We start from the raw sequence: 14590 nt of genomic DNA on the forward strand, positions 1-14590 counted from the left end.
GTTGATTCACCCTTTATAAAAAGCGTGGTTTTAAATTTAGAATACTTTTAATTGTTGCAACATTTTACTTTATACTAACTCTTTGCTGAGGCTCTCTGGTAACTGCTCACAAACCCATGGGGAAAAAAAAAATCAGGCCTGAACCAGTTGATGGAAGAGCTCCAAAAAGACTGTCAACCCAATATATTCCTTGTTCTTTCCCTCACCATATTCAGACTGCTACTCGATTGTCTTTGGCCCATTTCTTTAAAGTACGGATGATGTACTCCACCTGAGGATTCCCAGTATTTCGGAGGAGATGGAGAACTTCCCGCATGGTCTCCCTGTGAAAGATGCACAAGAGGTTGGTTAGTGGGAACAAATGGCTAATTTGTGGGCCTGAGTAAAACACAAATGTCTGCAGACTCCGCGGTTGAAGTAAAAACACGGTGCTGGAGATACTCAGCTGGTCAAACAGTGTTCTTTATATAGCAAAGATAAAGATACGTAACCAATGTTTCAGGCCTGAGTTCATCAAGATATGAGCAAAATGTAGGCAGGTGCCTGAATAAAATAGTGGGAAGAGAACATAGCAGGCAATAGGTGGATAAGGGAGGGAGGGTATAACAGGGGAAGGAAGGATAGCTCTGTGAATTGAGAGGGAAGGGGGTGGAGAGCTGGAGGGAAGGGGAAGCGAGGGAAAGCAGGAAGTGGACTAGCAGAAATCAATGTAAATGCCAATTGGTTGGAGAGTGTCCAGATGGAAAATCAGTTTGCTCATCCAATTTTACAGGTGGCCTTGATTTGGCAGTGCACGAGGCCATGGACAGACATGCCAATGTTCATGTTCACTGGCCCACTGGGTTGGGAAAATCCTGCTGGCTAGTTGCTGTCATTCCTGACAGTTGGGGATCATTCACATCTCCAAAGATGCGAACACAAGCTGATACTCTGAACGTGTGTTGTAGTGTCAGAGTGCCCGCTCAGAATGAGAGTTAAGTTATATTCTTTCAAATGGACGCAAAAGATTCCATGACAACTTCAAATCATGTCACAAAAAGAGAGACTTTTTTTGTACATTTGGCCCAAAACGTCGGTAATATTTCTTTATGTCCTATGGAGGTGCAAGACCTGCTGAGTTCCTCCAGCATTTCTGTGTGTTTACTACAATCACAACACCTGCAGACTTTCATGTTGAATATGTTCTCAGAATCCCTGCTGCTCCTGTGCAGTTGGACAGGTATAGTCAGCAAGAGCATTGGAAGTTTTCCTAATCTCCCATAGAAAAGGGAAGTTAAAAGATCTTACCTTAGCTTACTGTTGCCAAACCTTCTTGTCGAAGCCTCTTGAGCTAAAGCCTTACCACTTTCCCCAAAATAAACTTTATTCATGATAAAATTATGCACAAAAAGTGTACAGTCTTCACATCCTTAGTGTCATCTTCATACATCACATTTAATTTAATTTAAACATAGCACCATAACAGGCCTTTCCGACCCACGAGCTCGTGTCACCCAATTGACCTACAAACCCCATGCATTTTGACAGATGGGAGGAAACCCACGCAGACATGGGGAGAATGTACAAACTCCTTCCAGTCAGTGCCACATTCGAACCCCGGTCGTTGGTGCTGTAACAATGTTGCGCTAACCATGCCGTCCTTTGCTGTACATTGTCACAGTTCATTCTCTAATTTGTTGCGTAGCACTGTTGCCGCTCCTGTGGACCTTTGTAGTTTTAGGGATGTCCCCTCGACTCCACACAGTATGTAATAGTAGATACCGTGTAAAAGTCAACCCCATATTTTTGACCCAAAAATTTGGTATTTTCCATGTACTGTGTGTAAAAGTCAAGCCTCCTCTATTTTTTGCCCTGGCTGCCCATCCACTGGAGCTCCCAATGGCCTGAATGCCACAGGTACTTACCTTGGTCAAAATTAGTATGCGCGTAATAGTCGACACCCCCCCCCCCTACATTTTACCCTAGAAATTGGTCCCCAAAACTCGACTATTACACAAGTTTATGCGGTACCCCTCAAACACAGCGTTGCCGGCTCACAATGGCCACTCTGCTCAATCTCGTCTCTCTTTTGTTTGCTGTGAGGCCCTCTCAATAAACAATCAAACAGCTTGCTCACCTCCTCCTTTCTTTTAAAAGAGTGGCCCCCCCGGTCTACCCCTTCTCCAAGCATCTCCGAAAACATTGGCTTAAAAGTGCTTTGGGATTCCTGAATAGGGTTTGAATTGTGCTACTAAAGACAAATCTCTTTTTATGGCATCAGCTGATGCTTCAATCAAACAGACTGCAATGTTTGAGACAAATGAGCAAGCAGACCAGCTGAACCTCGTCTACACTCAACCTGGCTGGTCGCCACACTTGCCTGTGCTGCCAAAACATTACAATTCTTGACGGAAACAAGGAAAATCACCACAGCCATTCAGCACATCATACCAGTACCAGATCTTTGAAGGGGATATAGCATCTATTCTGCACTCTTGTGTTATTTCTGTTTAACCCTGCAGGCTTCTCCTTTTAAATTTAGACCTACAGAAGTAGTATTCGGACAGGCACATAGATGGGAGGGGCATGGAGGGCTATGGACTGGGTGCAGGTCAGTGAGACTAAGCAGAAAAATGGTTCGAAACGGAATAGAAGGGTTGAAGGGGCCTGTGTCTATGCTGCAATATTCTATGGCTCTATACAGAATGGTAACAAGCCGTTTTGGCCCACAAGCCCATGTCACCCAATGTTTTGAAGGGTGGGCAGAAACCGGAGCACCCAGAGGAAACCCATGCAGAAGAAATAGGGAGAAAGTACAAACCCCTAACAGACCACACTAGATTCGAACCCCAGTCGTTGGTGGTGGAACAACGTTGTGCTCACCATGGCACCCCTTGCAAGTAAAAGGTTTGAGTTATTTTAACTGTTTCAAATACCTCCCCACCACCTCCCCACCCCCCCATCCCAATCAAACACTGCAATCAGTATTTTTGAGGAGCATTATAAACTCTTCTCACCTCCTTTCTAATTCTCCTACCAGTCTTATAAATTTGTTTCATCCGGTCACTCAACTTCCTGCCGGTTGTAATTGTATCTTCCTACACAAAGCCCCCCCCGCCCCCCTACAATGGAACAAAAGCCTTTGAAACCAACAAAGGTCATGGGAGGATTCAATGAGAACAATTCAAGCTCAACAAATAACTAGAGTCTGTCATTTTTTGGAGGTTGACCCTGATATTACCCTGGTCAAAATGCCTCTCCCACTCACTGAATCCATTCACTGAAGTGTCAGCAAAACAACAAAAAGGACCAGCATTATTTTACCCTTGCCTATTTTGTTGGTGCTCCCTTCACAAAGATGTCACAACTGGAGGTGAAAGTTCTCAGACCCCTGCTGGCTATTGAGAAGCTGCAAGAAAGCAGCTGTTGTGCCTTTGTCATAAGAGTTAGAATTTATCGTCACGAAATTCATTGTTTTGCCGCAGCATCACAGGTGCAAGTACTGCTATAAATTACATTTTAAAAAATAAATAAATGAATCCAAAAGCAGAGAAAGTGAGGTAGTGCCCGTGGTTCATTGTCAATGCAGAAATCTGATGGCGGGAAGACGCTGTTTTTGTATAATTGGGTGTTCGCCTTCAGGTTCCTGAACCTCCTTCCTGATGGTAGCAAAATGAAGAGGGCATGGCCTGGGTGGTGGGGGTTCCTTCAGGATAGAGACTGCTTTCTTAAGATACCGCCTCTCATAGATGTCCTCAATGGAGTCGAGATTGTTGCCCGTGATGGTGCTGGCCGATTTCACAACTCTGTAGCCTTTTCCTGTCCTGTGCATTGGCACCTCCGTACCAGACAGTGATGCAACCAGTCAGAATGCTCTCCACGGTCCACCTGAGGAAATTTGCAAGTCTTTGGTGAGATATCAAATCTCCTCAAACTCCTCACAAAGTATTGCTGCTGGAGAGCCTTCACGGCTGCTTCGACATGGGAAGCCCAAGGCCAGATCTTCAGAGATGTTGAATCCTTGCTCCATATTCCTTCATTTGAGAGAGTGGAAGGCATGGTGTGATGGCTTGAATTTGTAGCAACTCACAAGAAGCACAGCTGAATCGTTGTGGGGAGAGAATCATAGGTATGAAACCCATTGTAAGCCGTTCACTCAGGTACTCAGGAGATTGGTGGCTTTAATGATCCACAGGAGGAAGCTGTGCAAATTAATTTCTCACTCGGTTTAGTCTGCATGACAAATTCTGCTGAACAAGTCCAGCTTGTGAAGAAAGCACGTTATTGCCTCTGCTTCCTCAGGAGTTTGCGGAGATTTGATAATGACACCAGAAACCCTGACAAATTTCTACAGAGGTGCTGTGGAAAGTGTGTTGGCCGGCTGGATCATGGTCTGGTATGGGAATACCAATACCCCTGAGATTAAAGTCCTCCAAAAGGTAGTGGACACTGCCCAGGGCAAAATCCTCCCCACTATTGAGCACATTTACAGGGAGCGTTGCTGTTGGAGGGCAGCAGCAATCATCAAAGACCATCACCATTTAGCACACACTCTGTTCTCGCTGCTAATTTTTTAAACACTGAATAGAGTTTAAACAGGAAAGTTGCCAGACGCAGTGATTTGTGTATGTAAGTGCTGGAGAATCTCAGCAGGAGATGTAGAGTCGAAAGGAAACAAAGGTATACAACCAATGTTTCGGCCCTGAACCTCTTATCAAGGTAAGCAATGGAAGCATTTCTCAAAGATCATTTTAAGGGCAACTGGAGACCACAATGGGAGCACCAGATGCAGTAGATGACCCCTGCAGATTTACAAGTGAAGTGTTGCTTCATTTCAAAGGACTGTTTGGGGCTCTGAACTCCTACATTCATTTGCCTAGATTCTTCTGTCAAAATTCTCCCTCTCAACTACTCCCATTCACTGATTGACCAGTTAAAGCCAATTCCTATGTGGTCACCCTTGTCTTAATCCATCAGACAGCCTCCACGCTCATCTTCCGTATATCTTTGTAATCATCCGTTGCCATTTCAGTTCCAAGATAGGGTCTCCAATCCGAACGATTGACTCCATCTCTGCCCACAGTTGCTACCTGATCAGCAATTACCAGTAAATTTAGACATACAGCATAGTATCAGGCCCTTTCAACCCTCAAGCCCATACCGCCCAGAAGGGTGGAAGGACCAGAGGACTCGGAGGAAACCAATGCGGGTTTGGGGAGAAAGTATAAACGCCTTCCATACAGTGCCAGTTTTGAACCCTGGTACACTAAAAAATTGTGGAGAAGTAATTCTCTTTTTTTTAAACTATACAATTATCCAGGATGTCACCTGAAACGGTGGCAGGAACAATTTCAATGGTAATTTTCAAAAAGAGGGTTGGATATATAAACTTCGAAATAATTTCAGGGATGCAGGAAATGCAGGCCAGGATGATTCACTGAATTGCTCTTTCAAAGAATCAGTACAAGCACAATGGGCAGAATGGCCTCTTGCTATGCCACATGATGTCATGATAATGGACAGTGGAGAGAGACAGAATTAATCTCAGCCATTCACTTTGAAAGACGACCACAGGAAGTCCATGTTACACATCATACAATTCTCTTGACGATCATCATTCACCTGGCAGCTGACTACATTTTTGAGGCAGTAACAAGTAGATGGTAGTGAATTTAATGCAACTTGCATGGGTTTTAACACAAGGTGTTTGTGGTCCAGCTGTTTGAGCTGCTATTCCACAGTGCCAGAAGCCTGGGTTCAATCCCGATCCCCGACACTGCCTGTGTGGAGTTTGCACATGTACCATGTGACACTGTGGGTTTCCCCAGGCTCCTCTGGTTTCATCCCACATCCCAAAGATGTGCAGTTTAATAGGTTAATCAGCCATTGTAAATTGTTCCTGGTTTGTAGCGGAGTAAATTATATTTAGACATACAGCACGGTAACAGGCCCTTCCAGCCCACAAGCCCATGCTGCCCAATTACTCCAATTAACATACAACAGCTGGAGGAAACCGGAGCCCCTGGAGGAAAACCCAAGCAGACATGGGGAGAACATACAAACTCTGTACAGATAGCGGGGGATTTCGAGTGGTAGAAAGTGGGGGAGTTGATAAGAATAAAAATAGGAGGAGGAGTGCAAATCAGTGTTGTTTGTCGGTGTGTGGCTCTGGTTGTTTGCTCAAGTCCCTCAAGCAGGGATGATCAAGGAAGTCAGTGATATCCAAGAGAAAATGGGAAGTTTGATTTAAAAACCAGCTCAGTGGTAGAAACCAAAAGATCATGGTTGACAGAAAATATGATTGGAGGGCTCTAAATGCAATGGAGTTCTGCTGTGCTCAGAGCTCTTGGAGGTAAATGTGAATGATGTGGACTTCAATCTTGGAGCAGTGATTGAGAAAATTGCTGATAATATCAAAAATGGAATGTGCTTAATAGTGAGGAAGAAAATCCAAGGTTACCTTTTTTTAGACATATGAATGGTAACAGGCCCTTACGGCTCACATACATGTGCCACCCAATTAATCTACACCCCTGGTAGGTTTTAAACAGTGAGAGGAAACTGGAGCCCCCAGAGGAAACCCATGCAGACATGGGGAGAAGGTACAAGCGCTTTAACATTAGTTGTTTATACTGGTACATACTTTGGTTCACGGCCTGCAAGGATCATTTGGAAGATACCAACACAAGCTCCACGCTTCCCCTCCCAATATTCTGGATTTGGATCCAAGCGCTCAAGGACATCAAAAGCTTTTGCAGCATAGTAGAACTGTCCCATCTGGAAAAGAAATCCAACAGTTGAAATCTGGTGGTTCACTATCTATATTTCATTATTCTGAATTCCTATACACACTTTAAAAAATACCTTAAAGAATAATAAGGGACGAGAGTCTTCAAATATACTATGGAATGAACATTTCAGAAACTGGTCTGTGCCATTGTCCTTTCACTCCAGTGAGCTCAGATATTTGGAGAACCTTTTGACGTGTGGTGGAAAGTGTGCTGCATCATGGTATGCAGACATCAATACTCCTGAATGCAAAGCCCTTCAAAGGGTAGTGGCCACAGCCCAGGACATCTTAGGCAAAACCCTCCCCACTATTGAGAACATCTACGGGGAACAATGCCGTTAAGAGAGCAGCAGCAATCATCAAGGATCCACACCAACCAGCAAATGCTCTGTTCTTGCTGCTACCATCAGGAAAGAGATATTGGTGCCACAAGACTCGCACCACCAGGTTCAGGAACAGCTGCTCCCTCTCCACCATCAGACTCCTCAACAACAAACTCAATCTGCAGCCCTTTTTACACTGAAAAGCCACGTTATTGCAGAATACACAACCCTAGAAGCCGGCTTGCTTGTTCACGCAGAACCAATAAAAGTTGGCTCCACGAGTCAAATATGCTCCACTGCTGAGACTATCTACCTAGCACCCCCCACCCCCCCATCCACCTTGATTCTTTCACACAGCGCTAAAAAGGTGGATAAAACCCAGCTTTCAAGGTCTGTGTAAAAAGGGGGTAGGGATTCATTTACGAATTCTTACTTTTGCACTTTATTTTTGTTTGTCTCTATATTACACAGTTTGTATACATTTCTTTATTTGATTACATGTGTATGTTGAGTCAGTATTTTTTGCACTGCCAATAATTGGTAATTCGGTCTCGCCCGCAGGGAAAAGAATCTCGGGGTTATACATGACGTCATGTATGCATGTACTCTGACAATAAATCTGAAATCTGACTAAGTCTTTGTGCTATCCTGATCATTTGTTTTCTCCTGTGTAACACTGCCCAACTCCACTGGCTTCAACTCTTCTTCTGACTTCATTCTAGATTTTGTTACCTTGAATTTGACTTTTCTAATAATTGCTCTCATACATTACACATCTTTAGGATGTGGGTGAAAAGTGGAATAGCCAAGCGGAAAGTGTGTCACTCACTACTAGGGATGTAACTTCTGTCTACTCTTGTAATTATGGCTAGCCCAGTTGGGTTTGTGGTCAATAGTAGCCTTCACTTTATTGACAGTGGGAGATGCTGCGATGGTAATGCCACTGAGTGTCAAGGTCGAGTGGTTGGAGTTAAATGGTGATTGCCAGGGACTTTTGGCTCATTATTGAGGTCTTAGTGTGGATTTTGTGAGGAACTGCAAAATAGAATTAACATTGTGCAATCATCACAAATGACCTTACAATGGAAGGTAATTAATGATACATTTGAAGATGGTTGGGCCTTGGACAATGTCAGGAGGAGAAACACAGAAATGCTGGAGGAAATAAGCAGGTCTTGCATCGTCCATAGAAGGAAATGATATATAATTGATGTTTTTGGCCTGAGCACTTCTTGAAGCCAAGAGATAACAGACGCTCCTCATATGATAACCCCTTCAATCCCAGAATCATCCTCGTGAATATCCTCTAAACCTCCTCCAACATCAGCACATCCTTTCTTAAATGAAGAGCCCAAAACTGCTCACAATACTCCTAGTGAGATCTCACCAGGGCCTCACATCCCTGCTCTTGTATTCTTATCAGCATTACACTGGCCTTCCTCATCACTAATTCAACCTGCAAGTTCACCATCTGACTATCCAGCACGAGGACTCCCAGGTCGCTTTGCATCTGGGTATTTTCAATTATCTCCCCATTTAGAAAATAACCTGCCCATTTATTTTTTTTTAAACCAAAATGCATGACCATACACTTTCCATATGACCGTACACAACCTATCTATTGTCTCGTCAACAAAAATATAGGACATTTTGTATTATCAGCCAAACCATTGCTGTACCTTGTGAATCTACTGGATCCAAGCACAAATCCCTTCAATATCCAACTAGTCACACCAAATTTGAATAATGAACAATGGACAAATTCAACCAAACCTTATACAAGAGAGGAATCATAAAAATGGGTTAAGAGAGAAAAGAAAAAGACAACCGACCAATTTGTTTTATTTTTGTGATTCATGAGGTGGTTTCGAGACAAACACTGAACAAGAGAGATGGAGAAAATACTTTTATGCCCTTCTTCAAATAGTTCCATGGGATTCTTTAGTCAGATCATATGGCAGGGGTGGCCAAACTTGCAAGAGCCACAGATGATAAACTTCAGATGTTTGAGAGCCACAAGACATGAAAAAATATCACAGACACTTTTTACTCTTACATGCACATTTTGTGACATAAATTTTATATACAATAAATATTAAGAAATACATGCACGTAACAATATTTATTCATGAATATAGTTTTTAAACTGCTAATTTGTATTAGTTTCAATAATAAAAATGTACACATACCATATATACTTGTGTAATAGTTGAATTTCGTGGACCAATTTTTAGGGTAAAATTTAGGGGGTCGACTATGAAACACATATTACTTTTCACTATGGTAAGTACCTGCATTCTTTGGGTCATCAGGAGATCGGGGCGTCGGGATCTCAGATGAGAGAGCGGCTTGAATCACACTTCCACTCCACTAATTCCATAGCCACGCCCACTAACAATACGTGGCCAACATATTTCCGCAAGCTGCACATTCAAGTCAAAGAGCCGTATTTGGCCCGTGAACTGCAGTTTGGCCACCCCTACAATAATGCAGTTCATCAGCTGAAATGGCAGCCTGGATTAGAGGCTCCAATCTCTGCAGTGGGATCGGAATCCACAACCTCTAACCAGAGGGTAGAGTGCTGCCCTATGGGCCATAGTTAACTTGGACTTGTGAAACTCTATCAAGTCGACACAAGGAAATGCTGCAGCAATTTGACAAAAATCACTGCAAGGTGTGTAAAAGTAGATTTATACTGTTTGCTGCAATTCATGCAATCCTCTGAGAAACAAACTTTACTCAAGTGCTTGCTTCATTTACCTTATAGCAGTCATTAGCCAAGAGCTGCAGGAGACTGAAAGATTCCCCTGATGTCTCCATCTTCAAGTAGAGCTCCCATGCAAGACGTGGTTTCTTGTTCATGATGTCTATGAAGAAAAGATGGAATAGGAATTCTAAAACTGTGTCACATAAGGATATAGAAAATAGGGGAAAGGAAGTGGGATTTGAAACGTCAGACAAATGATATAGACGTGTTACAAAGATATCCCCTGTGTGATCTGGGAGAATTTACGAATACAGAGTTGGCAATGAGAGATTTTTTTTAAAAAAAATGTCATACATTTAAATGGCAAAAATGCCATAATGGCAGTGCTGCCACTGGTGTAGACCCTGGAGAACAGAGAATGGAGACAGAGCATTGCTCCAAAAAATTCAACTGCCCAGTCCTAATGCCTATGGCTAAGATGGTAGCATCTGTGCTTGGCAACGGCCACAAAGGGTGTAGAGAGGGTGAGCAGCGGACCAGCTCAGGGCACCAGAAATGGGGAGAACATCCTCCAATGAGAAAGAGAAGCAGAGGAGATGACCCAACAGGAAGGCAGCGAACCAGCGAGGGGCTCAGCGGCTGAGGGACCCATACAGGCTGCGGGTGACTTGTGTGCAAGGGATGTGGGTCGTTGGAGACTGGCTCATGGGAGCCAGGTATCGGCACAGGGATTTGAGAGTATGCTGAGGGCAAGAAGGGCTCCTGAAAGATCTTGGATGCTGATTGTCAGAGGTTTGGATCTGGAGCTTGGGTTACTGATGGAACAAATAGGAGTCTGTACGACAACAGAGGCTGAGGGAATGCTGGAAGCAAATCCATGGACAGTCAGTGACTCAGATGAGATTTTCTTTTGCTTCCCTTTCTTTTTACTGCAAGAGGTGCTGGATGACACGAGTGGCGACTCTTTGTCTGCCTTACATCAGGCAGATGGCAATTTTGTGTAATATTACATGTTCTGTACCATTACATGACAATAAAGGAATCTTGAATCAAGCAGTATCACAAAATAATTATGAATTAAGGTGGCTTCTAGCTTTTATCCTAACGCATTGGTGAGGCTAAGTGCAGATTGGCTGACTGCTTTGCCAAACAACTACACTTTGTCTGTGGGTCTAAACTTGAAGTTTGTGTGGCCAACCGCTTTAACTCCCCCAATCATTCTTACAATATGTCTGTTCTTGGCTTCATCCATTGACAGGGTGAACCCAAACGTATACCTGAGGAACAACACATCATACCCTTCCTAGACACCCTCAAACCCAATGGCAAGAACACTGATTTTTCAAATTTGAAGTAACACCCCATCCTACCTGGTTCCACTATTTCCATTTCATTTTTTTTACCCACTCCTGTTAATTTTTCTCCACTCTCTCTAACTTTCTTTTCCCTCTTTCCAAGTGGCCTTTCAGATTAGTAAAACACGAAAGTTTGCAGACACTGTGGTTGAAGTAAAAATACAATGCTGGAGAAACTCAGCAGGTCATACAGCATTCTTTATATAGCAAAGATAAAGATACATAGCCAACTTTTTGGGCTTGAGCCCTTCATCAAGGTAAGTGTCCCTCACTTTGCCCATCTTCCCACACCTTCTGACCTATTCCCTTTCATCTCCAGGCACCTCCCCAGCTTCTTTAAACAATATCATATCACAATCCAAATGAAAAGGGGACTTGTGGTGGCCGGCAAGGGATAAGGGGCAACTTAGAAAGGGAGGGAACTTTTAGGGTTAAGGTATTATTGGTTGTGGGAACTGCAGGAGTACTTTACATCTTAAATGTGTTGTCGTAAATTAAGTTTAATAAAAGAAAACTAAGAGATGAAAAGGGGGATGGAGGTGGTGAAGAGGTGGAAAAGAAATATAAACAAGATTTAAGATGGCCATGTTGAACTATATGATTATAAACATTAATGGAATACATAACCAAATCAAAAGGAAGAGGCTACTAAATTTATTGAAAACAGATTGGCCGATTGTGTACCTAAAATAGTAAAACAAGATCAAACTATTAAGAAAAGATGAACAGCGGACAATGTCTGTAAACTTATCTAATTCATGCAGTTCAAGGAAATAAGGAACCAACAGTGGCTGTTGCTTTAGACGCAGAAAAAGCTGTTGACAGAGTAGAGTGGAACTACTTATTTAAAGTATTACAGAAGTTCAGTCTACCAGAAAAATATATAAATTGGATTAAAGCATTGGATAATGGACTGTTGGCGAAAGTAGCAGTAAATGGATATGTATCAAATCAATTTAAATTAAGTAGGTCAACTAGACAGTGATATCCACTATCCCCCACATTGTTTGCCTTAGCAATAGAACCTTTGGCAGAACTGATAAGAATAGAAAATAAAAAAAGGGATAAAAATAAAGGAGTATAAAATTAGCTTATTTGCAGAGGACATTATAGTATACTTAACAGAACCAGAGATATCAATAAAAGAATTACATAAGAAATTGAAGGAATATGGAGAAATATCGGGGTACAAGATCAACGCAAATAAAAGTGAAGTGATGCCAACGCAGATTATACAGAATTTTAAAAAGAATCACCATTTAAATGGCAAACACAAGCAATCAGATACCTAGGGATCAGGTTAGATAATAATTTAAGCCACTTGTACAAACTAAATTATCAGCCACTAATAAAGAAATTGCAGGAAGACTTAGAACATTGGAAAGAACTGCCGTTAATGTTGATAGGGAGAGTGAACTACATTAAAATGAACATGTTCCCAAGGATACAATACTTATTTCAAATGTTACCAATTCCCTTAACAGAATTTTTTTAAAATGAACTAAAGAGAACAATAAGGCAATTCTTGTGGAAAGGGAAGAAACCAAGGGTAGCGTTAGAGAAATTAACAGAGAGGTATAATCAAGGTGGTTTGCAGTTACCAAATTTTAGAAATTATTATAGAGCCCCCCAATTAAGGTATTTATCAGATTTTTACCAGATAAGGAAAAAACCAGACTGGACTAAGATAGAACTAGATAAAATAGGGAAGGAAGTACCAGAACATATACTTTATAAGTGGGATGAAAAGCTGGTGCAATATAAAAACTCACCAGTATTGCATCATTTACTTAATACATGGAAGAAGATCCACTTAGAAAGAAAAAAAACGAATCACCAAATACCAAAATTATTATTGACGCAAAATCCGCTAATTCCTTTTACAATAGATAACCTTTCCTTTAGAGAATGGGAGGGAAAAGGAATCAAAAGAATAGAAAATTGTTTTTTGGGAAATAATTTATTAATGTTTGAACAGTTGAAGTACAAATATGGAATAACTCATGGTACAATGTTTGTATATCATCAGTTGAAAGCTTACTTAAAGGATAAATTGGGAAACAACTTGAGATTACCTGAAGGAAGCAACTTTGAATATGTGATTACAGACACAATGATAATTAAAAGATTTATAACGAACATGTACATTAAGCTGCAAGATAAGGAAAATGATGAAATAAGCTATAAACCTAAACAAAAGTGGAAAAGGATTTGAACATAAAGATAAAAAATGAAACATGGGAAAAGTTATGTTCTGGAACTATGAAGAATACAATAAACACAAGGTTACGCAGGATACAGTATAATTGGTTACACAGGTTATGTATCACTCCTCAAAAATTAAAAAAATGGGACTCAGCATTATCAGATAGACGTTTTCGCTGTGGGAAGGAAATGGGAACAATATTACATGCAACTTGGACATATGAGAAGGTGAATACATTTTGGGAAGAACTAAATCAGATTCTAAATAAAATTATAAAACATAGCATGCCAAAAAAAGAGATATTTCTTTTAAATAACATAAGTAGTAAAGAATTAGGCCTTAAATTGGACAAAGCACAAAAAAAATTCATTATGATAGCCTTAGCAGTAGCAAAAAAAATGTATGTCAACTTGGAAAATGGAAGAGAGCATGAGTACATGCCACATGAGTACATGAGTAGCATGGTACATGGAAATGAATAAATGTATTCCATTGGAAAAAATAACATAATTTAAAAAAGAAAGTCATAATGTTTGAACAAATTTGGGAATCATACATGGAACATATATGAAAATGATGGGAGTATGGGACGACTGGATTCAGTGTGTAATAGATAGACGCATTTTTCTTATTTATTTTCCTTTGTGTGAAGATGTTGTTTTGTGGTTTTGTTGTATTGTATATGTTAAATACTAATGGGTTTGGGGGGTGGAAAATGGGGGAGAAAAGGTCACTGTGTAAATTTCATGAGAAACATTTGTACATATTTTGGTTGACATGATTCAGTGTGGAAAAAAAAAATACCAAATAACCAAATCAGAGCCACCTGTAAATTAGAGGGCCTAAACTTAACATTCCATCTGGGCACTCTCCAACTGGATGGCATTAACATCTACTTGCCTGGTTTCTGCTAGACCACACACTCTTCCCCATCCCTCTTTCTCCTTTCCTACAATTCTCTAGCCTGAAGATGAGAACCCAGCATAAAATAGCTTCTTCCCCTCCACCATCAGATTTCTGAACAACAATGAACCTATGGACATTTACCTCACTTTTTCCCTTCTTTTGCACTAATTTGTTTATTTTTGCAAATCTCTGGAATAGTAATTTATAAGAATTTTGTACCTCTAATGCACAATACTGCTGCTGTCAAACAACAAATTTTGTGACATGTATTCATGATTCTGAATCTAATAATGTGAATATTCAGCCACAGTTCCAGATTCGCCA

General features: G+C 41.3%; 1 protein-coding gene across 1 annotated transcript in view; it reads right to left on the minus strand.

Moving 5' to 3' along the window:
• ift56 (intraflagellar transport 56) overlaps window positions 1–14590 on the minus strand; it is a 61882-nt gene continuing 47292 nt past the window's right edge. The window contains exons 16-18 of the mRNA XM_069909278.1: window positions 9853–9959; window positions 6623–6756; window positions 1–323 (exon numbers count right to left, since the gene is read on the minus strand). Of these exons, the coding sequence (XP_069765379.1) occupies window positions 212–323; window positions 6623–6756; window positions 9853–9959 (353 nt within the window). The 3' untranslated portion in view covers window positions 1–211. The remainder of the gene's footprint in view (window positions 324–6622; window positions 6757–9852; window positions 9960–14590) is intronic.

The sequence above is a fragment of the Narcine bancroftii genome, chromosome 13 (assembly GCF_036971445.1).
Source record: "Narcine bancroftii isolate sNarBan1 chromosome 13, sNarBan1.hap1, whole genome shotgun sequence".
Lineage (NCBI taxonomy): Eukaryota > Metazoa > Chordata > Chondrichthyes > Torpediniformes > Narcinidae > Narcine > Narcine bancroftii.